The 16,726-nt window shown below is 36.4% G+C and overlaps 1 protein-coding gene across 3 annotated transcripts in view; it reads left to right on the top strand.

Moving 5' to 3' along the window:
* The window catches only part of LOC139117744 (intermembrane lipid transfer protein VPS13A-like), a 445,282-nt gene that overhangs the window by 396,597 nt on the left and 31,959 nt on the right, over positions 1-16,726 (top strand). For 2 of the 3 annotated variants that reach the window (XM_070680994.1, XM_070680993.1), the window contains 3 exons: positions 4,371-4,494; positions 15,664-15,762; positions 16,288-16,395. In XM_070680994.1, the coding sequence (XP_070537095.1) occupies positions 4,371-4,494; positions 15,664-15,762; positions 16,288-16,395 (331 nt within the window). The remainder of the gene's footprint in view (positions 1-4,370; positions 4,495-15,663; positions 15,763-16,287; positions 16,396-16,726) is intronic. The other variant, XM_070680995.1, reaches the window with a different exon arrangement.

The following is a 16,726-nucleotide window of genomic DNA, read 5'->3' on the forward strand; positions in this document are numbered from 1 at the left end:
TGTATGATACAGCCGGCCGGTGATACGGCTGGCTCCTCGAAAGTCTATATTTTCAAAGGCGCACCACTATTGGCGTGCACGCCCAAGAAATCCGCGACAAAACAGAAATATACGCGAGAATGTCGCGGAATCGCGGCCTGGTGATAACGCTGTAAGTACATAGTACAGTGGTTCGCAAATATCCTTGCTATGTATACTCTTGTTCTGCAGAGATATATGTTTTGATTTCATGTTTGTATATCCAGTATTAAGACAGAAGTACTAATCCATGTGTATTAATTGATAAACCATGCCATTATCAGATATTTAAAGCACAGATTTCCCAGGTTCCGTTCAAATTTCTTCAAAGTATGAGACTGAGCTTATATCAATTTATTATGATGAGGGTGGGAGCCACCCTTAATTAACACTATTTTTAGCTACTATGGTCTATATAGAAGCTATTGGGATGGGTTTCCATCCGGCATCAGTCTGTATGAATGTATGTATATATGTCCGTTTGTGAGGAGGTCCGTCCACTCAAATATCTTGAGAACCGCAGTACTTACAAGTTTGATATTTGTTGTATGGATGGAATATATGATTATGAGAAACTTTGGTTTTTTAGCTCATATTTGGTTTTGTATATAAATACCAAAAAGAGCTTATATGATGAGTCTGATGTCTGTATATTTGTGGGTATGTGCGGATGTATGTCGGTCACACACAAAGGCTCCCATACCGCCAAAGCTACCATCTCAGTATTTGGTGTACAGGTAGATGCAGGGGTTGAGATGTGAATTTGTTCAAATGACCTTTCAGTGTCAAAAATGTGCATATGAGGTAAGAAAAAGCGAAATCCTGCAAATGTGCAAGAGTGATGGCCAGTGTCTGAAACAGGCTTGAGTCATTTCCTGTCATTGTTTATGAACTGTTACATATTAACAGACCAGATCAAACCATAGACAGTAGAGGGGGGAAGACTATCTATGGTCCAACTAAGAGGGACTAACTGTTTCTGCTATGCATGTTGCTAAAGTTGAACTCCAGTACCTAAAGTTTCAGACCTTATTTACTTTTGTCATTCTTTTTTTGCTGGTTTAAATATTTCTTGTTGTTTTTCTGGTTGTACTGTGCAGAAATCATTGTCATAACATCAGCGTAGAATTTTCCTGCTCTGAACAGATAGAAACAATATGTATTGTTGATCTTTGGTACCCATACTGGTATATAATATACCAATTCTGATCAAATTTGAGCGACACCGAATAATTGCGGTATTTTTTATTTTTTGATATTGTCGAAAATATGCAAATTAGAGCATAAAAAAGGTGTTTTTGGCAAAAAATCTTCTTCATAACCACTGGTCAGACAGCTTTGATATTTAGCATACAGGTCCCTATGTATTTTTAAAGAATTTTTGGTAATTTTTGGTCAAAAATTTATTTCATCAAAATCCCTTGTCGGACAGCTTTGATATTTGGTATACATGTTCATAGGAATGATCAAAATATGACATATTCAAACTATGATGAAAATTACAATTTTGCATTGTTGGGGCAATTTTTGCCATTTATGGTCAAAAAAATAATTTCTATGAAAGAACTTCTCTGATAGCTTTAATATTTGGTATACAGGTTGCTACAGATGAACTGAATATGATATATTGAAATTATGATGAAATCTGCAATTTTGTGTTTTTGGCACAATTTATGCCATTTTTGGTCAAAAAATTTGTTTCTGAAAAACTACTTATCTGATATCTTTGATATTTGGTTTACAGGTTCCTAGGGGTTCTCGCAGTGTGATATATTGAAATTTGATGAAATCTTCAATGTTTAGCTCCGCTGTCAGCGACGGGAACCTTATCGAATAGGTTGATTTTCCGTCGTCGTTGTCCATCGTCATCCGTCGTCCGTCAACAATTGCCTTCTCCTCTGAAACCACAAGTCCAATGGCTTTGAAATTTTATATGCAGTTCACTTGGGGTGACCTCACATAAGTTTGTTCAAATCGAAATGAAATTTGCATATTTGTATTTTTAGGGCATTTTTTGCTGTTTTTGGTAAAAAAATCTTCTTCTCTGAAATGCTTGTTCAATTGCTTTGAAATTTGATGTGCAGTTTACTTAGGGTGACTTCAGTTAGATTTGTTCAAATCGTGGTGAAATTTGCATATTAAATTTTGTATTTTTAAGGCAATTTTTTTCGTTTTTTGGTAAGAAAATCTTTAAAAATCTTCCCCTTCAAAACTACCAGTCAAACTACCAGCTTTGATATTTGGTACATAAGTCTCTAGGGATGATCTATTTCAGATTTGTTCAAATTGTGCAGAAATATACAAATTTGCATTTTTAAGGCAATTTTTGCCACTTTTGGTCAAAAAATGTCTTTCTCATAAAGTACTCATCTGATAGCTTTGAAATTTGGTAACAGGTTTCTATAGATGATCTAAATGATACTTATTGAAACTATGATGAAATCTGCAATTTTGAAATTTTGGGGCAATTTTTGCCATTTTTGGTCAAAAAATGTGTTTTTCAAAACTACTCATCTGATAGCTTTGAAATTTGGTATACAGGTTTCTATAGATGAACTAAATGATATTTATTGAAATTATGATGAAATCTACAATTTTGAATTTTGGGGGCAATTTTTACTGTTTTTGGTCAAAAAATGTGTTTCTCAATAAGTACTGGTCTGATAGCGTTGAAATTCAATATGCAGGTTCCTACAGATTAACTAAATGTGATATTATGAAATTATGATGAAATCTGCAATTTTGTTTTTTGGGGGCAATTTTTGTCATTTTTGGTTCTCATTGGGTTCTCTTCATTTGTTTCTCAAAGACTGCAAGTCGATAGCTTTGATATTTGGTATACAGGCTCCAAGGATTATTCCAATATATGATATATTGAAATTATGGTGAAATCTGCAATTTTTATATTGGGGGCAATTATTGCCATTTTTTGGTCAGAAAATTTTATTTTCAAAAAACTACTCGTCAGATAGCTTTGGTTGACATGTTCTTAGGAATGATCCAACTGAATGTCATATATTCAAATTATGATAAAATCTTCAATTCTCTAGGGATGATCTATTTCAGATTTGTTCAAATTGTGCAGAAATATACAAATTTGCATTTTTAAGGCAATTTTTGCCACTTTTGGTCAAAAAATGTCTTTCTCATAAAGTACTCATCTGATAGCTTTGAAATTTGGTAACAGGTTTCTATAGATGATCTAAATGATACTTATTGAAACTATGATGAAATCTGCAATTTTGAAATTTTGGGGCAATTTTTGCCATTTTTGGTCAAAAAATGTGTATTTTCAAAACTACTCATCTGATAGCTGTGAAATTTGGTATACAGGTTCCTACAGATGAACTTAATGATATTTGTTGAAATTATGATGAAATCTAAAATTTTGAATTTTGGGGGCAATTTTTACTGTTTTTGGTCAAAAAATGTGTTTCTCAATAAGTACTGGTCTGATAGCGTTGAAATTCAATATGCAGGTTCCTACAGATGAACTAAATGTGATATTTTGAAATTATGATGAAATCTGCAATTTTTATATTGGGGGCAATTATTGCCATTTTTTGGTCAGAAAATTTTATTTTCAAAAAACTACTCGTCAGATAGCTTTGGTTGACATGTTCTTAGGAATGATCCAATTGAATGTCATATATTCAAATTATGATAAAATCTTCAATTCTGTATTTTTGCAGCTATTTTAGCTACTTTTTTTCTTGCCACTGAAATGAGCTATCAAAGATTTCCACCTTCATCCACATGTGTCAAAAATAGTTGTTCTCTACATAAACACAACGGAGCTATATCAGACATTAGGTTGCTTGTTTGTATTTTCCGGTTAACTTTTGCCATTTTTGGTCAAAATCTTTATTTCTCAAAAGTTACTCATCTGATAGCTTTGATATTTTGTACAGAGGTTCCTAGGGTTTATCTTCAATAATGTATTGAAATTATATGATGAAATCTTCAATTTTGTATTTTTGGAGCTCATTTTGCCATTTTTGGTCAGGCTTTCCTGAAATGAGATGTCAAAGATATCCACCTTCGTCATCAACCCATGTGTCACAAAAAGTTATTCTCTACATAAAACAGCGGAGCTCTGTTGACTGTTTGGTCACTTGTTTCTTCAAAACCGCTGGTCAAACAGCTTTAATATTTGGTTTACATGTCCGTAGGATGACTATAGTGAGATAATTTCATACAGTCAGGAAATACATATTTTGTATCCATGTCTATAGTAGCTTCAGGGACATTGGACCTATGTTTATGGTAAATGTTTTGGTACTTGTTGTAGACAACACCTTCTACCATGTATTCTATGATGTTTACCAAGCACATATTTCTTCATACAACAGGCGGATAATGTTTGTTATGAAGGGTGAAATCCTTGGTCATTGGAACTGTGAATGGCAATACACCTATGGCATGTTGAAAGAACCACCTCATTTCTCTGACAAAGGAATAACTATTCTGATCAAGGTAAGATATAGTTTTGTACAGTAACTACGATATATTACATTGGGAACCATGTATTCTGTATTAGATGTAGCGATACACATATGGCATGCTGAAAGAACCATGTCATTTCTCTGCAAATAGAAAAATGAACAAATAATTGTGGCTTACTTGCGGAAAACATTCACGAATCACTGACTGTCAGCATACCCCCTGTTGACATTTCTCAAGCTGTATGATCATGAACAAATAGTATGTGTGGATTACATAAGCATTTATGCACCATCCCTGCATTAACCCTTTCAGGGGCAAAGTCAGCCATTTTTCGTGAATTTTAGTTGATACAAGACATAAATGAAACCATCACGAGCATGAATGACCATGTATTCATTCTCGTGATGGTTTTATTTATTGTTTCTAAACCTGGGGTCGAATATATGCATGGTCACCCATTCATTCAGTATCTTTCAACATGTTAAACAATATAAATAGTGCCTTGTATCAAACAAAATTCATGAAAATTGGCCGACTTTGTCCCTTTAAAGGGCTGTGATGAATGGTATAAGTATGGACTTGCACGTCCAAGGCTTAGAATGCAAATTAATAAAACTTTATTAGTCCCCAAGGACACTGTCTGGGGGACTTTAATAGGTTTGGTCATGTCCATGCATGCGTGCGTGCATCTGTCTGTCTGTGCGTCCATCTGTCTGTCCGATCACGCAGACATCTCAGAGATTATGTGACCTGGAGTGATTTCATTCATACTTGGTACAAGGATTACAGTACTTCATATGACGTGCATATGCACGTCAATTTGTTTGTACGATCCAATATTGCGGCCTTGTGGCCATTTTCTTATGATTTTTAGCCCGCGTTTGGTATATGTATATATATACCAAAGAGAAGTTATCGTATAAGGTGAAATAGTTCATTTGCATACCATTTGAATGTCTGTATGTCTGTCTGTACGTATGTTTGTACGTATGTATGTACGTCCACGTCAAAAACTCCTAAACTGCAGCACCTACTGTCATAGTATTTGGTGTACAGGTGACACCTAGGTCTGGAGATGTTAATTTGTTCAAATGAACCTGTCAGTGTCAAAAATATGCAAATGAGGGGAAAAAAGGGAAAAAACCCTGCAAATTGCTAAAACTCTGTAACCATTGGTCAGATTGGGTTGAAACTTGGTATGCAGGTTTCTTTAGGTATTCTAAATTAGGTGTGTACAAATTGGGATGAAATTTGCATGTTTCTATTTTTGGGGTAATTTTCAGTTTTTAGTCAAAAAATCTTTTTCTCTGAAACTGCTTGTCTGATTGCTTTAAAAGTTGGCATACATGTTCCTCACTTTGATAGCTTTGATATTTGGTATACAGGTTCTTAATGTTGATCAAAATCTTATGTATTAAAGTTCTGATGAAATCTGCCATTTGGTATTTTTTAGGCAATTTTTCTCATTTTTGGTTAAAAAATTGTTTTCTCAAAAAATTACTTGTCTGATTGCTTTTATATTTGATATACAGGTTCCTAGGGTAATCTTCATATGATACATTGAAATTAGGTTGAAATCGGCAATATTGTATTTTGGGGCAATTTTCTGCTATTTTGGTAAAAAATGTTTTTCTCTAAAAACTACTGATCTGATAGCTTTGATATTTAATGTACAGGTTCCAATGGTTTATGTTAACATGATAAATTGAAATTAGGATGAAATCTGCATTTTTGTATATTTTGGGCAATTTTTCTCATTTTTGGTCAAATTTTTTTTACGAAATTACTTGTCTGATTGCTTTAATATTTAGTAAACAGGTTCTTAGGGTCTATCTTGATATTATATATCTAAATTAGGTTGAAATTGGTAATTTTGTATTTTGAGGCAATTTTTCTCATTTTTGGTTAAAAATTTGTTTCTCAAAAACTTCTTGTCCGATAGATTTGATATTTTATAGACATGTTACTGCAGATTTCAATGTTCAAATTATGGTAAAAACTTTAATCACCATGTATTTTTGCAGCTATATTTGCTAAAATGAGCTATCAAGGATTTCCTCCTTCAGCAACACATGTGTCACAAAAAGTTATTCTCTGCATAACACAAAGGAGCATATCCAGCTGCTAGGTCGCTAATGTTAAATTTTCAGAGAAATATCTTCCATTTTGTGTTTTGGTAAAATTTTTTCCAACTTGTTGACAGAAAAAAAATTACAGAAATAGTCTGCTGTACAGTTTTGATTTGAAATTTGGTTTTTAAATCCCTACAAATGTTCTCATACATATGTTACCATGTCAAAATGAGATGAACAGTTGCAATATTTTTTTAATTTTCTTTGTTATTGTTGGTAAAAAATATCTTTACAACAACCACTTCCAATGCTGGTTTGAAATTTACAATGAAGGTTTTAGTCAGTGGTAGTACCATAACTTATTCAGATTGTGTTGATATGAACAAAATTGATAAATTTTGAGAGGAGTTTTTCTTAATTTTGCTGATTTTATACGTACAGGAACCTAGTGTACATAATGTGGTGATATAGTTTGTAGGTAAACTGTAATTGGAGTTGAAATGCAGTAAAAAAAAACACTAGAAAGCAAAGGTGAAGGTGATTTTAGCTGGTTTGGTCTCCAACAATCACAGTCCATAATTTTTTCAAGGTTGAAGAGTGTCAAGGTTGTAAATAGTCACTTCCTGCCATCTGGCCATGGAAGAAATCAATGTTTACTTTTCCCTGTAGGGTTTATGAGTTAATGGTTGTATGTTAAAATTTCTCCATGTATCTGGTGTATGGGCAAAATGTAAACATTGGTTGCATGTTATGTATTTCAGTCTATGTCAAATATTGTTCATGAGAAATCAAAAAAAGTTTGCTAAGTGCCTGTAAAACATAAAATATTCGTCAATGCATTTAAGGGAGCTTGTCAAAATCAAAGTGGCCGCGATCACGAGCGATCCCGCGGGACACGTAGCGATCTGTCGCGACGCCTTGCAGCTCCGGAAAACCGGCGTTAATGAGCTACTCCAGCTCATGCATAATTGACAATAGATAATGAGCTAACTCTCCCGACCTACCCACACGTGACACAACCAGCCCGATACTGTACAATTCAACTATTAGCATAACTACAGTGTAATTACAGCGTTCATTCTGAAATTCAGAGAACTGTCAAATTTCCTAGAAAGTCTCCAACAAGCCTAATCGCGGGCGTCCATGTTTGTACATGCAGTGTATACAATGTTTTCTGTATCTTTTCAGCTATGTTAAACAAGTGATCCCTTCCAAAACGCGCAGTTGAGGCAATTCATAATGTTGATGGTATTTGGGAAGCAAGAAATCCATGAAAGTTGCTTTCTTTTGAGACGTATGTTATTTCATAAATCACGATTGGTAAGCCAAGATATAATACGAATTATTCCGCCTGCCGTTTATTTCCGGTCACCTGCATTATCGTCTGTCTTGTTTTTATCCCCAAAACTGATAAAACAAATATTTGTTGTCTGTTTCAGACTAGTTTCAATCCCAGACATTAATAAATACGAACATTTCTTGTACTTCAAGGCATTTCCCTATCGTATTTTTCTGTCCTCGTTTTCATTTCCCGACACTTAAAAACGAATATTCTTGTTCTGTTCATTTTTGGCACCTGTATCGTATCGTTCTATCATGTTCTCATTCGCCGACACTGATAAAAACAAATATATTTCTCGTTCTTTCTTGCATTTTCCGACGCCCCTGTCGTGTATTCTATGTCTCCTTTGCAATTCCCGACATAAATACAAACGAATATTTCTTGTTCTTACTTCCATTTCCCCGATGCCTGTATCGTAAATTTGTCACGTCTTCATTCCCCGACATTGATAAACACCAATATTCCTTGTTCTTTCTTGCATTTCCCCATGCCCCTGTTGTGTATATATGTCTCTTGTTCTGTCTTCCATTTCCCGACGCCTGTATCGTATATTTTCATTTCCCGACATTGTTGAAAACGAATATTTCTTCCATTTCCCGATGCATGTTATCATGTCTTTATGTCATGTTTTTATTTCCCGATATTGTTAAAACGAATATTTCTTGTTCTGTCTTCCATTTCCCGATGCATGTTATCATGTCTTTATTTCATGTTTTCATTCCCCGACATTGTTAAAACGAATATTTCTTGTTCTGTCTTCCATTTCCCGATGCATGTTATCATGTCTTTATGTCATGTTTTTATTCCCCGATATTGTTAAAACGAATATTTCTTGTTCTGTCTTCCATTTCCCGATGCATGTTATCATGTCTTTATTTCATGTTTTCATTCCCCGACATTGTTAAAACGAATATTTTTTGTTCTGTCTTCCATTTCCGATGCATGTTATCATGTCTTTATGTCATGTTTTTATTCCCCGACATTGTTAAAACGAATATTTCTTGTTCTGTCTTCCATTTCCCGATGCATGTTATCATGTCTTTATTTCATGTTTTCATTCCCCGACATTGTTAAAACGAATATTTCTTGTTCTGTCTTCCATTTCCCGATGCCTGTATCGTGTCTTTATGTCATGTTTTCATTCCCCGACATTGTTGAAAACGAATATTTCTTGTTCTGTCTTCCATTTCCCGATGCCTGTTTCGTATCTTTATGTCATGTTTTCATTCCCCGACATTGTTAAAACGAATATTTCTTGTTCTGTATTCCATTTCCCGATGCCTGTATCGTGTCTTTATGTCATGTTTTCATTCCCCGACATTGTTGAAAACGAATATTTCTTGTTCTGTCTTCCATTTCCCGATGCCTGTTTCGTATCTTTATGTCATGTTTTCATTCCCCGACATTGTTAAAACGAATATTTCTTGTTCTGTATTCCATTTCCCGATGCCTGTATCGTATCTTTGTTTCATGGTTTCATTCCCCGACATTGTTAAAACGAATATTTCTTGTTCTGTCTTGCATTTCCCGATGCATGTTATCATGTCTTTATGTCATGGTTTCATTCCCCGACATTGTTAAAACGAATATTTCTTGTTCTGTCTTGCATTTCCCGATGCATGTTATCATGTCTTTATGTCATGGTTTCATTCCCCGACATTTTTAAAACGAATATTTCTTGTTCTTTCTTGCATTTCCCTACGCCTCTGCTGTGTATTCTATGTCTCGTTTTCATTCCCCGACATTGTTAAAAATGAGTAGTTCTTGTTTTTGCTTTAATTTCCTGTCACACGTATCAGTCCCCAACATAGGTAGACAGATGTGAACAATTCATGACCAACATGTGTTATAGTCTAAGGGTATTTGGTGCATTAAAATGTTGTGAAAAATATAAAAAATAACATCACCGATCGTGAGAAACGTGGTGTTGAAGAACATATTTTTTATGAAGACTATATGACGACCATTTTCTGTAAGTATAGCAAAGTTGGGAAATCAACATCTAAAGATTTACTTCCAACACTTTTGAATTTGTTCTACTCTTGTTATAAGATTAGTCAAATTTCTGGAGAGTTGATGTACATTTTCAACACTTGTGCAGTGTCAAACCGAAGCTATATCCCCGAGTACGAAAGCCTATGATCAGTTCGCGACAGCGTAAATCTCTCTCTCTCTCTCTCTCTCTCTCTCTCTCTCTCTCTCTCTCTCTCTCTCTCTTTCGATGTTTTATTTCCTCGACATTTATATAACGGCTTCAGGTCACTGCGGAATGCAATCTTGATGTCAATTTCCGGTATCGGGATACTCTCTGTCGTCACTCTCAGACTGTTAGTTTTTTCCTGTCATATTCAATATCATACTCAAAAAAACAACGCAAACAACGCTGATAATATTGCATCTTTCATATTGAAAGCCGGCAAAGTTCTAACTGGTGACATGTCACGGCCTGGAGCAAGTTATCACCATCGATCGAATGTCTGTTATGCTTTTGCTTCCATATGGACCTGATAATGAAACGCTTAGCCAATTCTGTGCGTAAATATGAATTTCACCATTGAGAAAGTCTATGACTTTTAAACTGGTCGTACAACCACTGGTGAGAGTGAGCACGGTCACTCCACAAAACGTGGAGTGAGTCATCGGAATTTTATCCTCGGGCTACTTGGCTTTTAATTTAATTTTCGATAGCTCTCATTAAAAGCTAAAAACATGAAAAGTTCAGTACTCTCTGTACATTGATTACGCTTTTGAACATGAAAAAATCTGGTATCTGAACTTCAACATCAGCTACGCAGCTTGAAAGTTGTTCTGTGAAGCCAAATTTGACCTTGTAGCAATGGAAACTGAAGGTTCACCGTTCATTCATTGTAAGAGTGTATGCTGCTCATGCTCTTTTGAGCCATAGACTTTTCGCCGTCTCGCCTAAACACTGTCTTATTACCTAATCATGCACCATACTATTCTAACAATCACACGATAGTTCAGGAACACGTGTCTTCAAATTTTGATACATAATCTATCAATCATCAACCACGGAACCCATAAAAAACAATGCAGGTCGCGGCTACGGATTCAAGGACGGACACCATCATTATATAATGAGTGGTGCACAGAATTGTTTTGACTAGTTTTAGAGTCATCTGTGTAGCTCCGCACATCGAATCAGTAGTGTATGCCTTTCACCTTCGTAATGTATATCTTTCACTGTAGAGTTGTTTTTATCCAAAACACATTTGTGTGGAAGGACTGTGGTCCGACAGAGCAGTCAAATGAAAGGATAATTGCTTCAAACAAATGAAATTGCATAAGGAAAGAATGAAAATCAACATCCCATGGTGGACGTGATAAACAATAGCGCTTGGGCTTGGGGGACTATTCTATTAACTAACGGGGACGGAAGGTCTCAGAACCGTAAAGGTACTGGAAAATGTGCCGTTTTCCTCACGATTTTACCGACTGTAACGATACTTTATTCTTTATTCACCTTTTCATACTTGAGTTAAACTCGTTTTTAGGGCTTTATACTCACAGTGTACATGGATGTACAACATTTTAAAAAGTACTCTGCTGGGGATGAGCGGGGGCTTACACCCTGAAGTGTACAATACAAAACAATCGTCGCGGCCACAGGTTCACGAGGACGTTCACGTACGTGCAGACATCAGAGGATGGACATCACGGAAATTTTGAGAAAGTATTTGATCGTCTGTGTACTATCGCGCATCGAAATGTCAGGTGTAGGCTTATAATGGCAGTAAACATCGAATAATAAACAAGAGAATTCAGACTGGCCATGATTACTCGACAGGGAACAAAAACCATTTCGATTGAAAGACTTACAACAAGAGATAGACCCTCAAGAAACTAGGAGGCCTATATCTATTTTTGTACATCCATGTTCGTAGTAACACCCCATTTGCGTTTTGATCTACTCTGTCCCCAGTCATATGAACGAACGGGTTTAGCGTCGGCCATGGCCGACACGTAAATCTTTCTTCGGCTATTTTTTCAGCGTTTCACAAAAGATATCGCCAACTTTTCCTTGTAGCACGGGGCACATCTGTCTACGTGTGCCATGTAGGAACAAGTAACGTGCGGTATAGAACGGCTATTGACAAAGGTTGAGACGACCCAAACTAGCCAAAATTAGCCAAACCAGCATAAACCACCAAAAACGACCCATATCATCAAGTAAACGACCTAAAACAAACATTCTAGGTATTCAGGGATACAATAAAACTCCACCTTCTGGAGAAACCGTCGACAGAATTGCGGGCAGCCATGTTGTTGGTACTATCAATTACCAAGTTGTGGGGCTCATTTCGATGACACAACTGAAAACGAAAATAACTTCAGCATCGTAACTGGGCTCACCGAAGGAGGGCGCTTTTTCAAACTTTGTGCAGTGCAGTGCTAGTGGGGCATAATTGACGAATTTTCGAAAACATGTGTGTATGTATGTATGTATGTATGTATGTATGTATGTATGTGTGTGTATATGCATGCATGCATGTATATGTGTATGTATGTATGTATGTATGTATGTATGTATGTATGTATGTATGTATGTATGTATGTATGTGTGTGTGTCTCCACATATAAATGTAGACATGCATGTTTCCTGTAATATGCCCTTGTATCAATATGGCCATGTGAGGGCGCTGTTTTTTTAAAGCGACCACCCACTTAATCTGTTATTTGCTAGATCTTCAACTTTCCATGGTAACCTGCATGCACGCATATATATGTTTGTGTGCATGCATGCATGCATGCACATATATGCAGGTATGTGTATGTACATGTATGGAACCAGGGCCACGGCACATGTTATCTTAATATTTGGTTTGTAGAATTTATTCAAATAAATTAATGTTGGTATCAAAAAAAATGTGGAATGAGCTGTAAAAATGTAATAAACTAAAAACTTTGATCTCATTCCTTGGTAAGCCACTAAACACGACAACGGGGAAATTCCCTGTGCTACACTTTACGTTGTAAAAGCAGTAACAATCTTGCACAGCGCCCTCTATTGAAGAAACAAACCGAACCCCTTAACTCGTTGATGGCATGTATAGGAATTTGCAATGATCGAAAATGCCGCTGGTTTTCGCCGTTTTTGGGGCGGTTTCTCCAGAAATCTGAGACATATTTCATCCCTGTGCTTATTTTAGGTCGTTTACTTGATGATATGTGGGTCGTTTATGGTGGTTTATGGTGGTTTGGCTAATTTTGGCTAGTTTGGGTCGTCTCAACCTTTGTCAATAGCCGGTATAGAACATGATATCTGTCAATTTAGGAAGGACCTGGATGAAGAAAATACTGTGTTCGATTCACATACAGAAGAATCAGTAAATTAAAATCGACAGGGCGTGGAGGTTATTCGGAATACACGATGAGAAAGTAGGTAATTTGGTCTGATTTTCTTCGATATTAAGGTGAGAAAATAATTTCAAAACCGGAGAAAAAAAGGGCTGAAACGTCACGCATATTTCTAAAGCGGAGACTTTGAGGAGACCTTAACCGCATATCATTTGCATCTCATTGTCGGCTACATGGACTGTGTGCCGATATCCGGCTCACCAAAATCAGGTTTCTGTTGCCTCATGTACGTTGAGAAACAGTGAAAAAACTTTTTTTGCCGCCCTTTAAATTTCGTATTTTACATTCACTGCGGCATCTGCACCAGAAAGTAAGCTGTCAGATTTACGTCATTTTCGAGGCTAGTATGAAGTACGCTGAGTTTTTTTGTGCAAAGTTTACTGATGAGACGAACACGGAACAGGGACCTTTATGCGTAAAATAAATAGAACAAAATGTAATATTAAAACAACCATATGAAGACGTACCCGGGCCCGTAATCGTACAAAAAGTCCTAAAAAGAGACGTCAATATAGCCTAAATCGTTGAAATTCACTTTAGTATTGATAAAGTCTTGCCAACTACAATACAGACTGATGACACGACTGTCGTCGCCAGAGAGAGAGAGAGAGAGAGAGAGAGAGTTACAAAAAAAAAAGCAAGAAAAGTTGAACAGTGCCCTTGATCCTCTGCACCTGGCTTATATCACGGACAGGAATGTCGGTCAAGTCTGCAATTAGCATGGTTACTGTGGAAACGGTGGCTATTTCCAAGAAAGGCGAGCATAATTCCAAGTAGCCACACTTTCGCTGTTTCAACAACGCAACGTAGCATAATTCTGGCATAATTCACAATAAGTCACCTCTGACCTCTTACATCGTGTCGCTGCTACAAGATCTGTAATTCGCGTAAAATTTGTAAGTGTCCATGCTTCAAGCACAGTCCAGAACTGTGCTTCAAATACAGCTTGGCGTTCCTATGGTCATGGACATTCACGAGTTAGGGAAAATTGAAAAGGCTGTTGCTGAATTTTAAATGAGTACTAGTTTGAGACCTTTTCAAAGCTAGATCGTTTTTTAACACCCATGGTCTATATTTGTCTGTCTCGCTTTTACTCTATGGTGAAACGGACTCAATTCAACCTGTTCATTGCCACCTGGAAGCTATACGTTTTTTATTCGTGTCTAGCTGTTGTTTTATTCCATCATCTTTGGTAAGAGCAGGCGCAAAGGGAAGACTCGGTGACCAATATTATGCTGCGCTCACACACTTATAACGTAAACTGATGTGTTATTGTATCCTTTTAAATCGGCCACAGCCACATTAACTCAAGGCCATTTCGGAGCTCACATTTCCACCACATTCTGTTAGATTTCGCTCACAATATTCTCAATATCACCTACATGTAAACAAGGACAATAACGATGGACAATGTACAAGCAAACAACACTACATAAAGTTTTTATTGAATTTTACTACTGGTATGTACAAACAGACGTACACATGTAAATACAGTTTCCGAGTTTCCGTCCTCGAAAACAAACACCCTCACTGTTCCAGACACACCAATGACCTTGAAAAGAACACGTATCTACATTGTATTGGGCAAGAATTAAACACGCGCGGTAGAGCTACCGGTAGTCACGGGGACTCTATACCTCAAGCTTGTTGATTTCCGCTGACAAGTACATGTAATTATTATGCATTCACGTGTGCTCCAGTGTTTATGCTCATGAATATTCGTACAAACTCATGAATATTCACCGGTATTAACCGGCGTCGCGACAGATCACGACGTGTCCCGCGGGATCGCTAGTGATCGCGGCCACTTTGATTTTGACAAGCTCCCAAACTGCCTTGCAGGTTGATTGTCTTAAAAATTATCACATATGAAAGTAGAAAGAGGATAAGAAACTAATAAAATTGATGTAATATATTCACCCTGAGTGCCTGTATACCAGTTGTTTTTTAATAGGCACACTAGGAGGCCAAGACGAAGTGCTTGGAGCTTATAACTTGATAATTTCATCATTAAATGTGGCCAGCTTCAAAATGTGGAATGCTTAGATGGTGATCTGTAACAGAATGGAATCTTGTAGATGTTGATAAAAGAATAAGAAAAAAATATAATTTTTCATAATCTGCAAATAATCTATGGTCAGGAAGGGATTAATTGCCCACCCAGATTACCAGAATATCCCACCCATTATTATCAGGGATATTGTATGTATTCACTCAATGTGCATTCAAAACTGACTTCTGGGAGATTTATGCAATGTCACGTAATCCCTTCCTGACTGTCATTGCTTGGTAGAATCCCAGTCAAACTTCAACTTCCAGGTAAGTTTCCTTTAAGTGGGGGATTATCCATGGATATATCTCAACCGTAAAGGAACTAACAGCACAGGGTTTAACTAACTCTTTCAGGAGGATGGTAAAAAGAAAAAGAAAGGTTTTGCTGGCCTATTTGGTGGTGGAAGTTCAAGTGGCAAGCAAGTTCCTATGAATGACGACAAGAAGGCTCAGGTATTCATTTGATGTTCATTCTGAAGTTCACCTTACTATTTTGCATTCATTGCTTTCAAAAACACCTACAAACCTTACCGATTGGGTGAAGGGTTTTAGTTGGTGCCCCTTTTTTCTTTTTGACCTTGTTACTTTGTACAGCAACAACTTTTCTTTTTATGCATGCATCCTTTGAGCTCAAGCTGATGCTCATACAGAAAATACGCTGTATACACTTTTCTTAAATTTCAAATTTGCCTTTCATTTAGAACTTTTAAATTGTGCAACTTTGGTGAAATTGTCTCTAAAGTCCTAAATCAAGGGATATCCTTTATTCCAGCTGGTATTGTTTGACAGGTGTTACACTTACAGTAAAGGGCTCTTTATTTCATCAACTTTCTTGATCGTGTATTTTTTTGCTTTTTTCACATCATATTAAAACATTTAGAAATTCATCTAAATGCCTATCTTGCTTTCCTCTCTTTTCCCTTTTATTCGTATTTTTCTCTTTTGTCAATTGTCATGCTGTACTGTGCCCACTTAAAGGCTGAGTCTCATAAAAAGAAGAAAAAGAAGAGAAAATTTACCTCTTTCTTTAGCAAAGGATCGCAACATAAAGTTGTTATACAACTTGATGACAGCAATGAAGCCCAGGTAACTTTGTTGAACTTGTTCACTGTGACCTAGTCTTACGACCACTTGCGTCTTCTTACCTAACACAACTAACTTATATTTCCAAATCATATGTGCAGCATCTCAGTTACAAAAAACACAAATACAGTGAAATGGATATGGTCAATAAAATACCCAGTCATGTTCTTACAGAAGAAAAATATAATTGTGCAGTTACTTTACTTATATTGTGTTTTCATATTCCGCCAACTGGGAGAAGCTTGTTAATAAGCTTTCATGAGTCTCTGTATCTGACATTGTACTTACAAGTCACAAATATCCAGAGGATGTAATTTCTAGTATCTACCAGATA

This window comes from Ptychodera flava, chromosome 18 (assembly GCF_041260155.1).
Source record: "Ptychodera flava strain L36383 chromosome 18, AS_Pfla_20210202, whole genome shotgun sequence".
Taxonomy (NCBI): Eukaryota; Metazoa; Hemichordata; class Enteropneusta; family Ptychoderidae; genus Ptychodera; species Ptychodera flava.